Source organism: Herpailurus yagouaroundi, unplaced genomic scaffold (assembly GCF_014898765.1).
Source record: "Herpailurus yagouaroundi ecotype Mexico unplaced genomic scaffold, PumYag 163, whole genome shotgun sequence".
NCBI lineage: Eukaryota > Metazoa > Chordata > Mammalia > Carnivora > Felidae > Herpailurus > Herpailurus yagouaroundi.
The window spans coordinates 24,466,775-24,480,348 of record NW_024412404.1 but is presented as its reverse complement, the minus strand read 5'-3'; the positions used below and the strand labels follow the sequence as shown (position 1 = coordinate 24,480,348).

General features: G+C 47.2%; 1 protein-coding gene across 6 annotated transcripts in view; it reads left to right on the top strand.

Moving 5' to 3' along the window:
* GRID1 (glutamate ionotropic receptor delta type subunit 1) overlaps nucleotides 1-11,504 on the top strand; it is a 695,423-nt gene extending 683,919 nt beyond the window's left edge. For 4 of the 6 annotated variants that reach the window (XM_040485619.1, XM_040485616.1, XM_040485615.1 and 1 more), the window contains one exon: nucleotides 8,442-11,504. In XM_040485619.1, coding sequence (XP_040341553.1) covers nucleotides 8,442-8,870 — 429 coding nt within the window. In that variant the 3' untranslated portion in view covers nucleotides 8,871-11,504. The remainder of the gene's footprint in view (nucleotides 1-8,441) is intronic. The other 2 variants (XM_040485620.1, XM_040485621.1) reach the window with 2 other exon arrangements.
* Nucleotides 11,505-13,574: the final 2,070 nt, after the last annotated feature.

The following is a 13,574-nucleotide window of genomic DNA, read 5'->3' as shown; positions in this document are numbered from 1 at the left end:
TTTGGTTTGGGTTTGTTTTTTTTCCAGACCCAATCAGCCACAGCCTGACTTCTCAGTGCACATGCCCTTGGGTCAGGGGAGCAGGAGAGGCTCTCTGGGTGGGTGAGCATCTCCCTGTCATGGAAGTGCTGACCTGGGATGGCATGGGCAGAGTGGGTGCCCAGGAGAAACAGGCTCTGCCCTCCAGAATGTCCCGTATGAACTAGGTGCAGAGAGAGGCCATTCTTCCTTTGGACAGGACATTCTCATCTGCTTCTGGTCATCATGTCCCTTCACATCCCCTAGTTTAGTGTTTAGTGACAAGCCTAGCCTGGGCAGCCAAAGTGAATGAGTACTGTGTGTGTGTGTGTGTGTGTGTGTGTTTGAGAGAGAGAGAGAGAGAGAGAGAGAGAAGGGAGAGAGAGAGAAGGAGAGGTGAGGGGATTGATTTTTGGAGAGATATAGAAGGCAGACGTGAAAGAGAGAAATACAGAGAAAAGACCAGGAGACCAAGAAATGACCCAGCTGTGAGGAACAGCTCTCTTCTTGTCAGCAAAGCATTCTGTCTTCTCCTCTGGCTTCTGCATAAGCCCAGGATCTGAGGCATAAGAGAGAATGAAATACATTGGTCCTGCCTAGAAAATGTGGAAGTTTCTGCACCTGCCCCCAACTTGCTTCCAGATAGGAATGAGGACCAGTGAAAAGACAGGTTGCAAAAGCAGGGTAGCTGCCTTTCCTCCAGCCCCTTCTGGTGTTGCTAAGGGTTGCATGATAGAAGAGGGAAATATTCCCCATCTTTTTTCTGTTTTTATGAGTTTCTGATTTTCAAATGAAATCTCTCCCTCTCTCTTCTTCCTTTCATAAATATATGCCTGTGGGGGAACAGTCCATGTCCCCAGGGGGCTTACCTCCGCAGGAGCAGATGTGGCAGAGAGGTTGACCAAAGCAGCCTCCATTGATCAAGGCTATTCTCAAGTGAGCAGAGGGTACCATGGATGTACTGAGAGACACCCAGCCCAGCCTGGGGTCATGGGGGGGCAGGGGTATTAGTTAGTGAAGAGCTCCTCCCAGTTAGTGAAGTGTTGAAGGGTTGGTACAGATCCTAGAGCTGGAGGTGAGATTGAAAGTTGCCTTTCGGGTAGGGTGAACAACACGGAGGTAAACAGTCATCACACCTCCTGGAGCTGTGGGGGCTAGAGTGTCGCCATCAGCAAGGGGATGTGAGTGGAGGACGCTGGATCAGGGAGCAGGGACTTGCTCTAAGGGACTTGGATGTCAGGCCAAGTGGTTGAGCCCTCATCATGGAGGGAATAAGAACCAGGAGGGGGTTGAAACAACAGGATATTAGAAGCATATCTTTCAAACCTTCCACAAATATTAGCGGTATTTAATCCAGAACCACTTTGTGTTACTGGTTGGCTGTGTTTTATGGAGCAGCATTCTCAATTAGGTGAGAGTGTCTGCTTTACCTTAGAATGCTTCATTTTGGGGCACTGGCTGTATTTCTTAAGAGCCAGAAACCTGTCTTTGGGTGTAGTTCTAGTTGTGTTTAATGGCTTGTGCTGAGATGTCTTCAGACTTTAGACACCTACTTGAGGAAGAGTAGTAATGTGCGTTCAACCCCTTAATATTCATGTGGATTTGAGCTCGTATTTTTTCTAAGGAATCAGACTATTATGTAGTTACTCAGTGCAGGTGAGTGCAGCAGACTCTGTGGTTGCAGTAAAGAGCCACCCTCTAGATTTATGGGGGAAGTGGAGCCATTGCTCTAAGAATAAAATATTCATGAAATAAAGATGAGAACCGCACAAATGGGAGATGACATGAAGAGTGAGGGATGAATCATCCGTCACTGGGCTGGGAGCTTGGAATGTTTGTGCTTCCTGCCTTGCCTGCCCTCCCCACCCCGTCCCTGCTTCCATCGCAGACAGGAGCTGACAGAGGCCAGGGTGGCTGGGCAGCAGCGACAGAGTAGCAGCCGGCGGGCCAGCTGCTGTCTGTGTGGCCGGGAAACACATGCCTGCTCTCCGTGGAGGATTTGTGGCAGGGGACACCCCCTTTGGCTCTGCACCCTTCTCTGCCTTCACTCCTCTGATGCTTCTTCCAACTCCATGTAGAGATTTTTCTCTCCTGTATCTTTCCCCTCTTCCTTTATGCCAGCCTCACGGGGTTGCTCTGAGGTTCAATGAGGGAAGGTGTGGAAAGTGCCATAAGCGGCACCTGCCCGTGGGACATGCTTGGCGAATGGCGGCCAAGGCCCTATTCCCTCCCAAGGACCTTGTGATGGGCAGTAAGGGGTGTGGGGAGGACAATTCACATCTTAGGGCACCTTCTCTGTGCCAGAAAGATTACATGTTATCTTCTTAACTCTCCTGATTGCCTTCAAGAGCATTGGAGGAAGACATCTTTGGCCCTGGAGAAATGAACGGCAGAATAGGCAGGGACAGAACTGGGATATGATTGCTGTGTCTGCCACTGGGCCTTCCATGGGGTGTGTGCAGGAGCGGGGGTTCCTGCCTGACATTTGCCAGAGAATTTGGGGAATTAAAAGTGTAGCTTGGGCTTTTTTCCTTGAGCCAGGATGCCGGCTCCTAGTGAGGCATTGACATCCTCTGCACCCCAGTTTGTCTCTTCGGCCACAAACTGAGTCTGGCCCAGTGGCTACACTCCTGATATCAGACCTCTTAGCATGAGGGTAAGGATAGCAAGTGTGCATTTAAGCCCTTATCCCAAGACCTATTAGCAAGAAGAGAGTGAATGCTTATCTTACACCAATGTGTATCTCAAAAGCAGCTCAGACATCACTCCCCTCTGTAAAATCTCCCCTGCTCACCTCTATGGGCTGCTTCCCTGGGTGTATGCACTCATGCTGGCTGATTCCAAATTGCTGCTAATGGTTTACTTGCCTATCCCTGCTTGGAGTCAGTTGGCACTTCTCCACCTCCGCATTGCCATCACTTTGCCCAGTGTCTGGAACAGTGGAGCCTCTCGTTAAGAGGTGATGAATATAGCTGAAGTATTGAGCACCTTCTACATGCCAGGGACCAAGATGGATGCTTTACCAAGAACATTAGCTCATCTGGTAGTAGGAGCTCAAAAGTGTTTATCGAATGAATGAACCAGTCTGGGCTCCTATAAAGAAAACGTTATTAATGTTAAATTGTTGTGTAATCATTTCAGCTGGATCAATGACTTTCAGTTCTGGCTGCACATCAGAGGTGATTAATCCTGGAGGTTTTTAGAAATACAGATGCTTGGGCTCCATTCCCCAAAGGGTCCTATTAGGTAGATCTGAACAACTGTAGTTTCTAAGAGTTCCACATGTACTTCTGACATCCTGTCAAGGATGAAAACCACTGGTCTACACAATCCTCTCAAGGGGAAATTGGGAACACACAGCTTGGCATAGTTGGAAAGATCCCAGGTTTTGGAGGCAGGTAGATATGGACTCTGATCCTGATGCTCCACTTAGCATGAAGTAGTGTGACTTTGAGCGAATCTCTTCACCCTTAGCCTCAGTTCACCCCATGTACACCTGCTGCTACCACGTATGATGGGAGATGTCCATCAGCTCTCTCTTCTTTTTGCCCTCCCCTATGGAATCTGTGACAGAATCCATCAGAATTCTTTCCCAATGATGCTCTGAAAACTGTCCATCATCTCTTGAGACCACTTCATTAACTGCTCAATTTCTTTGCCCTTACCTAGCCACTACTTTCAGATCTCCAGACCAGTCCTTTAGGGCTGGGCAAGTCTTTATAGCAACACTTAAGAAGTTCGTATTGATGGCGTTTTCCCCAGCCATTGGGTCTCATTTACAACCCGGTTGGTGTCAGTGGTAATGGGAGAACACCTCTACAACCATCCCAGTCAGGTGTGAAGTCCCCTGTCCCATTTTGTTCCTGCTCAACTTAAAGTAAAAGCCATTGGACACCAAACAAAGCCTGTTCTAACGAGTCCCATGTGTAACTGGCTGTTACATAGATGATAGTTTAGTTAATTACCATTTTCCAGTACACTGAATTATTTCCACGTTGGTGAACAGCGGCTTAATTACAGAACTTTATCTCTCTGCAAGACAATGCCTGGGAGAGGGTCCCCAGTAACCTCTTTTGGTGCATCTGTCATCATGTTTAATATGAGGTGAGAAACACAGAGCTGGAATTTAGCCGGATTTGTGGATAAATGCAGCCCATGGATTTTATGTCATATTCAGGGATGTTTGACTAGGTCAGTTACCTACAGTAAATTAATGAAGACAGCAGCAAGTTTCTGTACGGTTGAACACCAAAAACTTGAGATAATGAGGATGTAAACTGATGTAGTTCACATAAAAAAGTCCATTATTTGAATTTGCATAACATAATAGAATGTCCCATTTTGTCTAAAATATAGATAATTATTCAAATCACTCCTGCCTCTTTTCTTGAGCAGGTGGATTATTTCTGCCTCCTCGTTCCTTGGCCGGGGACTACTGGAAATGACTTAGTGTGTGCTAAATCTGTGGCCCCAGGTGATCCAAGACGATTCTTCCAGGCTTTACTGTACAAGGTGGTTTTCTCCAGTTTTCTGCACTTCAGATCTGACCTCTAGACGGTGGAAGAAGCAGGCAGCTTAGAAATAGATTGGAGGCTCAAACAGACTACCTGTGTTGGGGGGTGGGGAGGCATTTCTCATGAGTTTTTCTCATTTTCTGTCCAGTTAAACAATCAAATATGGGCAGGTCACGATGCCACCTTGTTCTTCTGGGATTTGTTTTGTGTTGGAGCTAGCTACCAGCAGTAACAGAATTTGAATAGAATGAGGTCCCACTGGTGCACAGAGGATTAATTACTTTACTGCCATTTGGGGTGGGAAGGTCTCCCAGGAAAGTCTGTTCAGTTGGTGTGGACGTTTTCTCTGTATCCTGACGTGGAAAGGTTATAGGCTAATGACTAACCTCAATTGGAAGCTGACACTCACTGAACAGCTTTACAGTCCTTGGAACTGCTTCATTTGTCCTTAACTTGAGGCAAGAAGAAACATATATGGATTTAGGAAACTATATTCAAGCTCTTTCCTCCAAAAGTACTGATTCTCAGGTAATTGGGCTGTAGCCACACCTATGCTCTGGGCTCATTTTTATTCTAGATGCTTTGGTAGTACCAGATCAAGTCCTCACAGCTGTGATTATTATGCTAGATTGGTGCCTAGTCTCAACCACTTTTATAATTCCATCCCCTGAACCTCTTCTGCCTTATACTTCCTGGGTGAAGGATTTCATCTCAGAGACCTCCTTTGTTCACATTTTTCTTCAGAGTATTTTGGGTTGTTGGTCTTCCCCCAAAGCTCTCCTTCTGTTTTGTGGCCCTAGCATTCGATAGAGAGGGCTCCTTTCACTTTGTCCCCACTCTCAACTCTCTGCCTTCCTGTGGTCTTCTTGGACAGGAAGTTCTCCTTTCTCTATCTGTAGACCCCTGCAAAATGGGGAGCATCTCCTGAACACTTTCTGAGAAAAAGGGTCATACCCTTTCTTTTAACTGCCAGAGTGAACAGGACTGGGACCAAGATACTTGCCTTCCCCTCCAAATTAGTCCACTTTTAAATGTGACTTCTTTGTGTCCCCAAAAGGATTATTAGAACCCTGGAAAGAAAATCTAAAGAAGGAAATGGTGAGATCATGCAACTAACTCGTTCTTCCAATGATCCCAGGTCCATTGGTCATCGGTTTTTCTTCAGTGGAAACTGAAGACTTTGCCAGCAGGGACAGCTGGCTATCAAGCCTTCTCCAAGCTTTGCTGTCTGCAAAGAGAAAGGAAGGTTCTATTATGAGACCCTAAAAGTTTCTGAAATTCTCTCTCAACTAATCCAGCTACCAGGATCTCTGATACTTGTCTTCTGCCCTTCCCATATTTTGAAATGAAAATAGCCTATAGATGCAGATATTTACCAACACAGCTGTGGCACTGAGTTTGGCCAGTGGAGATGACAGATTTATCTGTCCCAGAGTTTATCAGGGGCACACAGCAACCATGAGAAGGCTGGAGAAGCAGGATGGGTGGTGGGCAGGAGTCAGACTTGTCCAGAGAACCTGGGGGGGGGGCAAGATCTAGGAGGACAGTCATGGAGCAGAAAGTTTGTTGAAGTACTATTGCATTATTGGATGGACAGTCAACTCTTTTCTGTCTCTTTATCTCTTTGTTCAGGATTCAGTTCATTCCTATTGTCCTTGTTTGCGTAGTGGTCCTTCGTCTTAGCTACAGGTGGGCAGGGCACCTTTCAAACTGTTATCCAGTGAGAAGTAATTCCCTCAAAGCAAACAGACCATGGTCTTAGGAAGGGATAATTGATGCTTGGTGGTCTTAAAACAGCCAGAGACTACTATAGTAGTTTAAAAAACTATTTAAAATGGTTTCATGTGCAAGACTAACAACAAAGCAGATAAAACAGAAAGAAAAAGGCAAAGTTGTACAGAGCTGGGTCAGCATGTTGTAAGGTAATTAAGAGAACTTGAATTCGGTGTCTTGTAGTTTTTTACAGCCTTAAAAGAGTCAGTGAAAGACATTCATGCATTACATTTAGTCAGGTTAAGTCAAGGCCTGGTAGTCTCCAGCCCCTTTCCCTGATTTTACCCAGGACACTCGCCACCCAGTGGTGTCCTCAACTTGGAGCTGGTTTCCCAGCATCAGTGAGCTGAGCTCAGCTGTGTGGGGCTTCAGATCCCTGGAATGTCGGCTCTGCCCATGGAGCTATGCCAGTGAATTCTGATGTTGTTCCATCTATGATATGGAGCCATGCCCCATAGTACCTTCCATCCTCAAATCAGTTGGCTTTCTTATTCTCAGGTCTCCTCTTGGCCTGGGATGAGTTTCTTATTTTCTTGTGGGGGTTGTCAGTTTTCTTTGTCTGTGAAAGGTTCTGGAAAAGGCAGAAGCCAATGTCTGACTACCAGTCTTGAGCTCAGCAGAGGTGTGGAGAGAGCAGTGGCCCTGCCTTCTCCACACCAGGGGCCACTGAGAACAAGGAGTAAACTGCAGAGGCAACTTCCTTGCCTGAGGAAGGCTGGGTTGAGACTTCATGGGGGTTAGCAACCCATGGGAGAGGGGCATTCACACCAGCTACTCAGGGTGGCCTCTTCCTGGGGAAGATCCTCTCCCACCAGCCTCCTAGGAGCTCAGAACAGCCACTGGAATTGCCCCCTAGATTTGTGTGGTTCCTTCTTTTATCTTTTGAAAACCCGTTGAGGGCCTTTACATCTGTGGTATTTCTAACTGCCCTATAAGATGGGCCTGGGTCAGGCTCCTCTCTACTCTACGGATGTCACCATTAGACAGCCTGTGGTGTTCTATCTCAGAGCAGAGCTTTCACATGGTATTTCTCTAGGAGTTTGACATCAGGGAAGCATGGGTGGTAGGCATGAGCTTGCCTGTCACATTGGCACTCATGCTGCCTAAAAATAGGAGTGGAACTTGAACCTCATTGGGGAGCTGGCATGACTCCTTTGTGGACACCTGGTCTTATGCCCCACCTCAATGGGGGGAACTGAGCAAATAGAGTACCTCATCTTTGTCTTTTAGGAGCTTTCAAGCAGTTTGGCCCCCTTGATTTATTTTGATATTGTAGACAAAACATCAAGTTATTTAAAGTGAATTTTATTCTCTTTCTTAAGCTCACAAATAAACAAAACCATTTCCTTGCCACCATTTACATTATGGAGAGAGTCGCGTGTCAGGGTCACCCTCTTGGCTGTCTCTACATTCTTGACACCGGGAAAGTCATCTAAGCCCTGCAAAGACCCATTCTTTACCATCTCCACCATCTTCCTCATCCAGGAACCAGCCCCATGGGCCTTGGAGACAAGGACATGCCTGCTTTCTGGCATCTCTGGAGATGGAGAGAACAAGGGTTTTAGGGTGAGCCAGGCCCCCACTTCCTGCTTCAGCATTCCCTTGCTGCCTCTGCCATTCACAAGGGTGGTGATTCCAGGGAGGTCACTGACCTTCCTGAACCCAAGCCTCCTTTTGTGTCTGATGGGGATGATCACATCAGGCCCTTTGAGCATTATGAATTCTGTGGTAAATACACAGGACACCCTGGGGGCTCAAGGACCAGTTCCTTTTATTCCCACGGGAACTCCCTTCTCCTCCTTCTGTCTCTGCCAGTTCTTCAAGGCATCTTCTCGCAGGGGTTGCCTCTGAGTGTGACCGTGGTTCTAGGCCAAGTGAGGAGGGAAGGTACATGTTGCCAAGGCCTGCTTTCTGGGTCTTTGCTACCTTGGGGCAGTGTCCTAGGCCACCAGTTCCCAGATAACTGAAGTTCACCCAGATGTAGGTGAGGGGGTATGGGAGGAATGGGGGGGCAGTGCTCACCTAGTGTCCACCAGGCTTAACATGCCTAGGGTCTCCAGGCCTCCCAGAGTTTGTAGAAAGCCAGCCTTGGCTCACATGAGGGCTTGGCCTGACCTTCCTGTGCTTTCCCTCCAGGACAAAGAAGTGAATTTGGAGCAGGTTCACCGGCGCATGAACAGTCTAATGGATGAAGACATTGCTCACAAGCAGATTTCCCCAGCGTCCATTGAGCTTTCGGCCCTGGAGATGGGGGGCCTGGCTCCCAGCCAAGCCTTGGAGCCGACGCGAGAGTACCAGAACACACAGCTCTCGGTCAGCACTTTTCTGCCAGAGCAAAGCAGCCACGGCCCCAGCCGGACACTCTCGTCAGGGCCTAGCAGCAATCTGCCGCTGCCCCTCAGCAGCTCGGCCACCATGCCCTCCATGCAGTGCAAACACAGGTCGCCCAATGGGGGGCTATTCCGCCAGAGCCCGGTGAAGACCCCCATCCCCATGTCCTTCCAGCCTGTGCCGGGAGGCGTCCTTCCAGAGGCCTTGGACACCTCCCATGGCACCTCCATCTGACCGCGCCGCCTGCCCTCCCGCCCGCCCATCCACCCACCCGACCAGCAGAGCTTTTTAATACAAGAAAACAACAACACAAACCACACACACGTGCACACACACACACACACACACACACACAAAGACTCTTTCATTTTTCTTGTACATATGTGTAAATAATGACAGAATGGAGTGGGGTAAAAGTGTATTTTGAATATTCCCAATTTTCGAAGTCAGTAAAAAAAAACACACAAAAACTGTATGAATGACTTTGTAAATTTTGTTCTATATGAATAAAAAGGCAAATTACTTGTGATCATTCTGAAGTGCCAAAGAAGCCCCCTGTTCCTGGGCCTTTCTGAAGGCAGGAGGGGTGATCAGATAAGGAGCCCCTTCCTGCCGGGGGAGAGGGGAAGATAAGCAGCCAGTCCCTTTAGAGGAGCCCCCAAATGCTGCTTGTTGCCATGTCCCATGGTTTCCTGCCAAGTTCCTCTGCTCCTGGCCCTTGGTTCCTCTTTAATCCTCTCGGGTAGATAAACAGTGAGCCAGCATTGGTCTGACCCCAGGCCACGGGGCTATACGGTGATCAGCTGTTCCTGTCAGCCTGGGACTTAGGAGACTTCTGGGACCTGGGGAGTCCTCTTGTTCACCCACAGCATGATGCAGTGTGCAGTGGGCCCAAGAGAAGCACCCACCATGAGGAGGCCATCTCTGAGGGCTTTGATGCTGACATGCTCTAGGGTCATACTATTGGCCTTGTGTTTTTTTGCTTTCTTTTCCTAATTAGAAGAATCAACAAGTGATAGAATGTGGGAGAAGGCAGGTAGGCTCCATCATTGCCTTGGGAGGCTTGGCAGTGGTGGGCTTGTCCTTGCCCATGGGAATAGAGAAATGCTAGCTATAGTGTGTGGACCAGGTGAGGCAGTGAGACCAGGCAGAGGGAGAATAACCCCTGGGATTTGTGACCTGTGGTTTCGGGTCAAAGGGTTATGGTGGAGGAGTGGAGGGAGGTGCCCTAGGTGAGCAGACCAGTACTCTAGGCGGTGGGCAGTGCTGGAAAGAGTTTGTTCAGATAGGAAGGAGCCTTGGCTCCTAGAGAAGGAGCAGCAGAACTTGGTGTGATGTAAACACAAGTAACTCTTCATCACCCAGGGAAGTAACTCCAGAATTAAAAGGATGTCTCCAGGTCTGAAACCCTGCAGGCAGTCTGCAAAATGGGGCCAGAACACAGTGTGAGGCCTTACTCCCTGCTTTGCCCCCTTCTCCAGACAAGAAGCCTTCAAGCGGTGATCCAGCCAATAGGCAGGGGCCCCTCTCACTGAGATTCCCAGGATTATCCCCAAACTAAGGAACCTACTGGTAGCTCTGTTCCTTAAGGCTAAGACAGCTAGATAGCCACGCCTCCCTCCCTTGTCTTTCTTGGGACAATTAAACCTTAGAACCAGACAAAGAACCAGTAGGAGCAGAGCAGTTTGAGTAATCTGAGCTGACGACAAAGGTGATTCTGCTCTCCTAACCTGCCAGGATGGTGCACACAGCCCACATTGGGCACCAAGAGGGCTGGGCTCCCCTCCCCATCCCTGGCTGGGCAGTCATCAGGGAGCTGAGAGCCCATCTGTGGTCATGGGACAATACAAAGGCTATTGACTGCATCTCCTATAGCCTTGTAGAGTTGCTCCAGAGGTGTATTTATGAGGGTGATAACTAGCCCCGGATTGATTTCTTTCCTGAAGTCCTGACTGACATGATTGAGCAGAAAGGAACGGCTGCATCACATAGTCAGCTAAAAGCACCCTGGAGAGGAGAGTGTTTATAATTATGTTATTTATCTCTGGATGCTGAGAATGGCCTGATGTTAGCGCTACCCAGGCAATCCATTGACATTTCTCCAATCAGAGCGTGGAGAACCAGGAGCTGGGTGCATGCGCATAGTGAAGCCTAGGTGGGCGACAGTTACCCTGAGGAAGAGCAGGCTTCATTTTCTTTCCATCAGCACTTTGGGGGGCCCTGCCCTGGATGGTCAGTTTTTCATATATATCTATTTTTTTAATCAAATTCTGGTCTCACTGCCTTATCTCACTCCCAAGTCTGTTTTTTCCTGAGATGATCTGTCTTCTGGGGTACACCATGGATGTCTTCTTGGACAGCTTTGCTTAGAGTGGGTGTAAGGGAGAGGAGAGAGATGGCAGGTGTATGTGTGTGTGTGTGCATGTGTGTGTGTGTGTGTGTGTGGGTGGGTGTGTGTGGGTGTGTGCATGTGTGTGTGTGTGTGTGTGAGAGAGAGAGAGAGAGAGAGAGAGAGAGAGAGAGAGTATACCTTTGAGGAAAAGGCATCCTGCTTATTGAAAAAAAAAACCCTTAACACCTCATGGTGTTATTTATTCTTCACCATGTTTATGTTATTTTTTAAATTTCCTACCCTTGGCATGAGGGGAAATGATTGATATTCAAGTAAGTTCTCAAAAAAAAAATCCCAACTCAGATTTCTGTGTCAGCTCAGAATGTATCTTTTTTTCATGCTTTGCTCTTTGGATTTATAACTCTGTTTAGACTATTCCATACATTTTAGGTATATTTTGTGCCTTCAGACACTGCAAATAATAATCAGCATTTGGATTAAAGTTGTTTAATAATAAAACTTGACTTTGCTCCCTACCCTCTTCTTCTCTTCGGTGAAGAAATGCTATCTGCTTGTTCCCAGGGAATGCTGTGGTCATGAGCTGAGTTCTGTCCTATTGGCGTGGGCAGTGGTGAAAGAGACTTCTCTGACCAAGTGGGTCTCAGACATGCCTGGGGATGGAGGCACACCCTCCTTACCCGGTATATGTCCAGAGTCCCCCCATATCAACCAGGGGGCAACGTGAGGGACAGGCTGAGAAACAATTCTAATTTTCGGTTAACCTAACAATTTCCTATAAAATGTGAGTTATTAGAAAACTCATGGGAGAGAATTTATCCATACTGCATGGAGAAGGGCTCCCATGGCCTCGTGGAGTGAACAACTTCTTAACTGTCAGTTGACTTTGTTTCCTCTCTCATCCCTACACTTCCTCTGACCTCAGATAAGTTGTTTCTCTGTGCTTAAGCCTAAGGGCTAAGGGACTGTCATTGTTTGAGGGACCATAGCATGGCTTTTCAATAGCCAACCCTCAGAGGATGTGTCTGTAGGTACCATTCTCCGATAAATATTAATCTGCCTGGAATCATCAGCATGGGCCCTGGACCCCCCAGATTCATATACTCCCCACCCCAACTTTTTGTATCACAAGGTTCCCCTCTGACTTCTAGGCCTTCCAGGGAGAAGCGGCTCTTCTGTCAGCCTTATACCAAATAGGGACAACCCAAGGAGTTTGGTTTTCATTCTCAAGATCTCAACTTCCAGGAACTGAAAGGATAGCGTCTAGTCCTTGTTCTTGTGCCCCTGCACCAATGAGAGGCATCTCCAAATGCACCAAACGGGTGCAAATTTCAAAGGCTGAGGGGCAGGGAGGCAGAGACCCAGCAGACACTCCCAGATTATCTGAATAGACAGATGGATCTGGACAGCTCTCCCAAAGGCTATGTTTCCTTAAGGAACTGCCCAGTTCCTAAATTCTAAATCTTCCCAAATCTTGCCAAGGTAGAACTAATTCCATATTTAATTTTGTCTTCTCCAGCACTGAAAGAAGACCAAAGACACACCAAGGAAGACAAGATCACTGGGCCTGATGGCCATGATGGTACAGAAGAGATATTTGGTTCCTCTGCTATTTTGGTTCTCATTTAATAATCATAGAGAGGGGCAAGGTCTGGTGGATAACGTGGGGCTTTGCATGACCTTATGCTTCTGAGACCAAGGGGTTATTCACGGGCATCTGCCTTCATTTTCAGTTCCCTTTCTTGGGGAGCTCACGTTTCACTCCCATAGACATGTGCTCATGAATTAGCACCTGTGTCTCAACAAAAGCCTTGTTTTGTGCTCTTAGCTTTGGCAACACGAGATAGACGAAAGTTCCAAGAATTTTTAAGTGACCTTTCCTTAAGGAAAATAAATAAATAATAGACAAAGAGACGCAATAAAAGAGAGCATTTCTGTTCGTAATGTAACATTCCTTATACTGAAAACATTATTTTATTTCACCCCATTAGTTGCTTTTAATAAATGAAATCATGTTAGGTTCTTATTATGCTGACCCTTCATACCTGGAAACTCCAAATAGGCAACAATTTTCTATGCTAATAACTTTAATTATTATATTCTCCCCCCTCTCCATGGTATGTAGCCAGAGAGATCAGTTATGAAAAAAAGTGCACAAATTCCAAATAAATCAGGCTAACAGTCCTACAAAAGAGGAAGGAACAATTATCAATGATATCAGTCAGAACTTCCCTCCAGCTTTCATTCATTCATCTCTGAACCTGACCTTGGGTGCTGAGCCCCAGAGAGAGGAGAGGTTCTCTCCACAACAAGAAAAACTCCTGCTACGGAAATTTGCAATGACCAATGGTCAGGATCTGGAAGAGGGCATACCAGGGTGAGCAACCAAATGTGTCTCAAGGAGGGTTCAGTTGCTGGCAGATTCAAGCATACAGTCATCGGGCAACCAGATGTCCAAGCTCAGAGGAAAACAAAATATTCACCAACAGCGAGTCTTATCAATACACAAAATAAGTATACACAGGCGCATGTACCCCTGTACACACAGACACTGAGGTCCATATGCGTTAGTTCAGTCACATGTATAT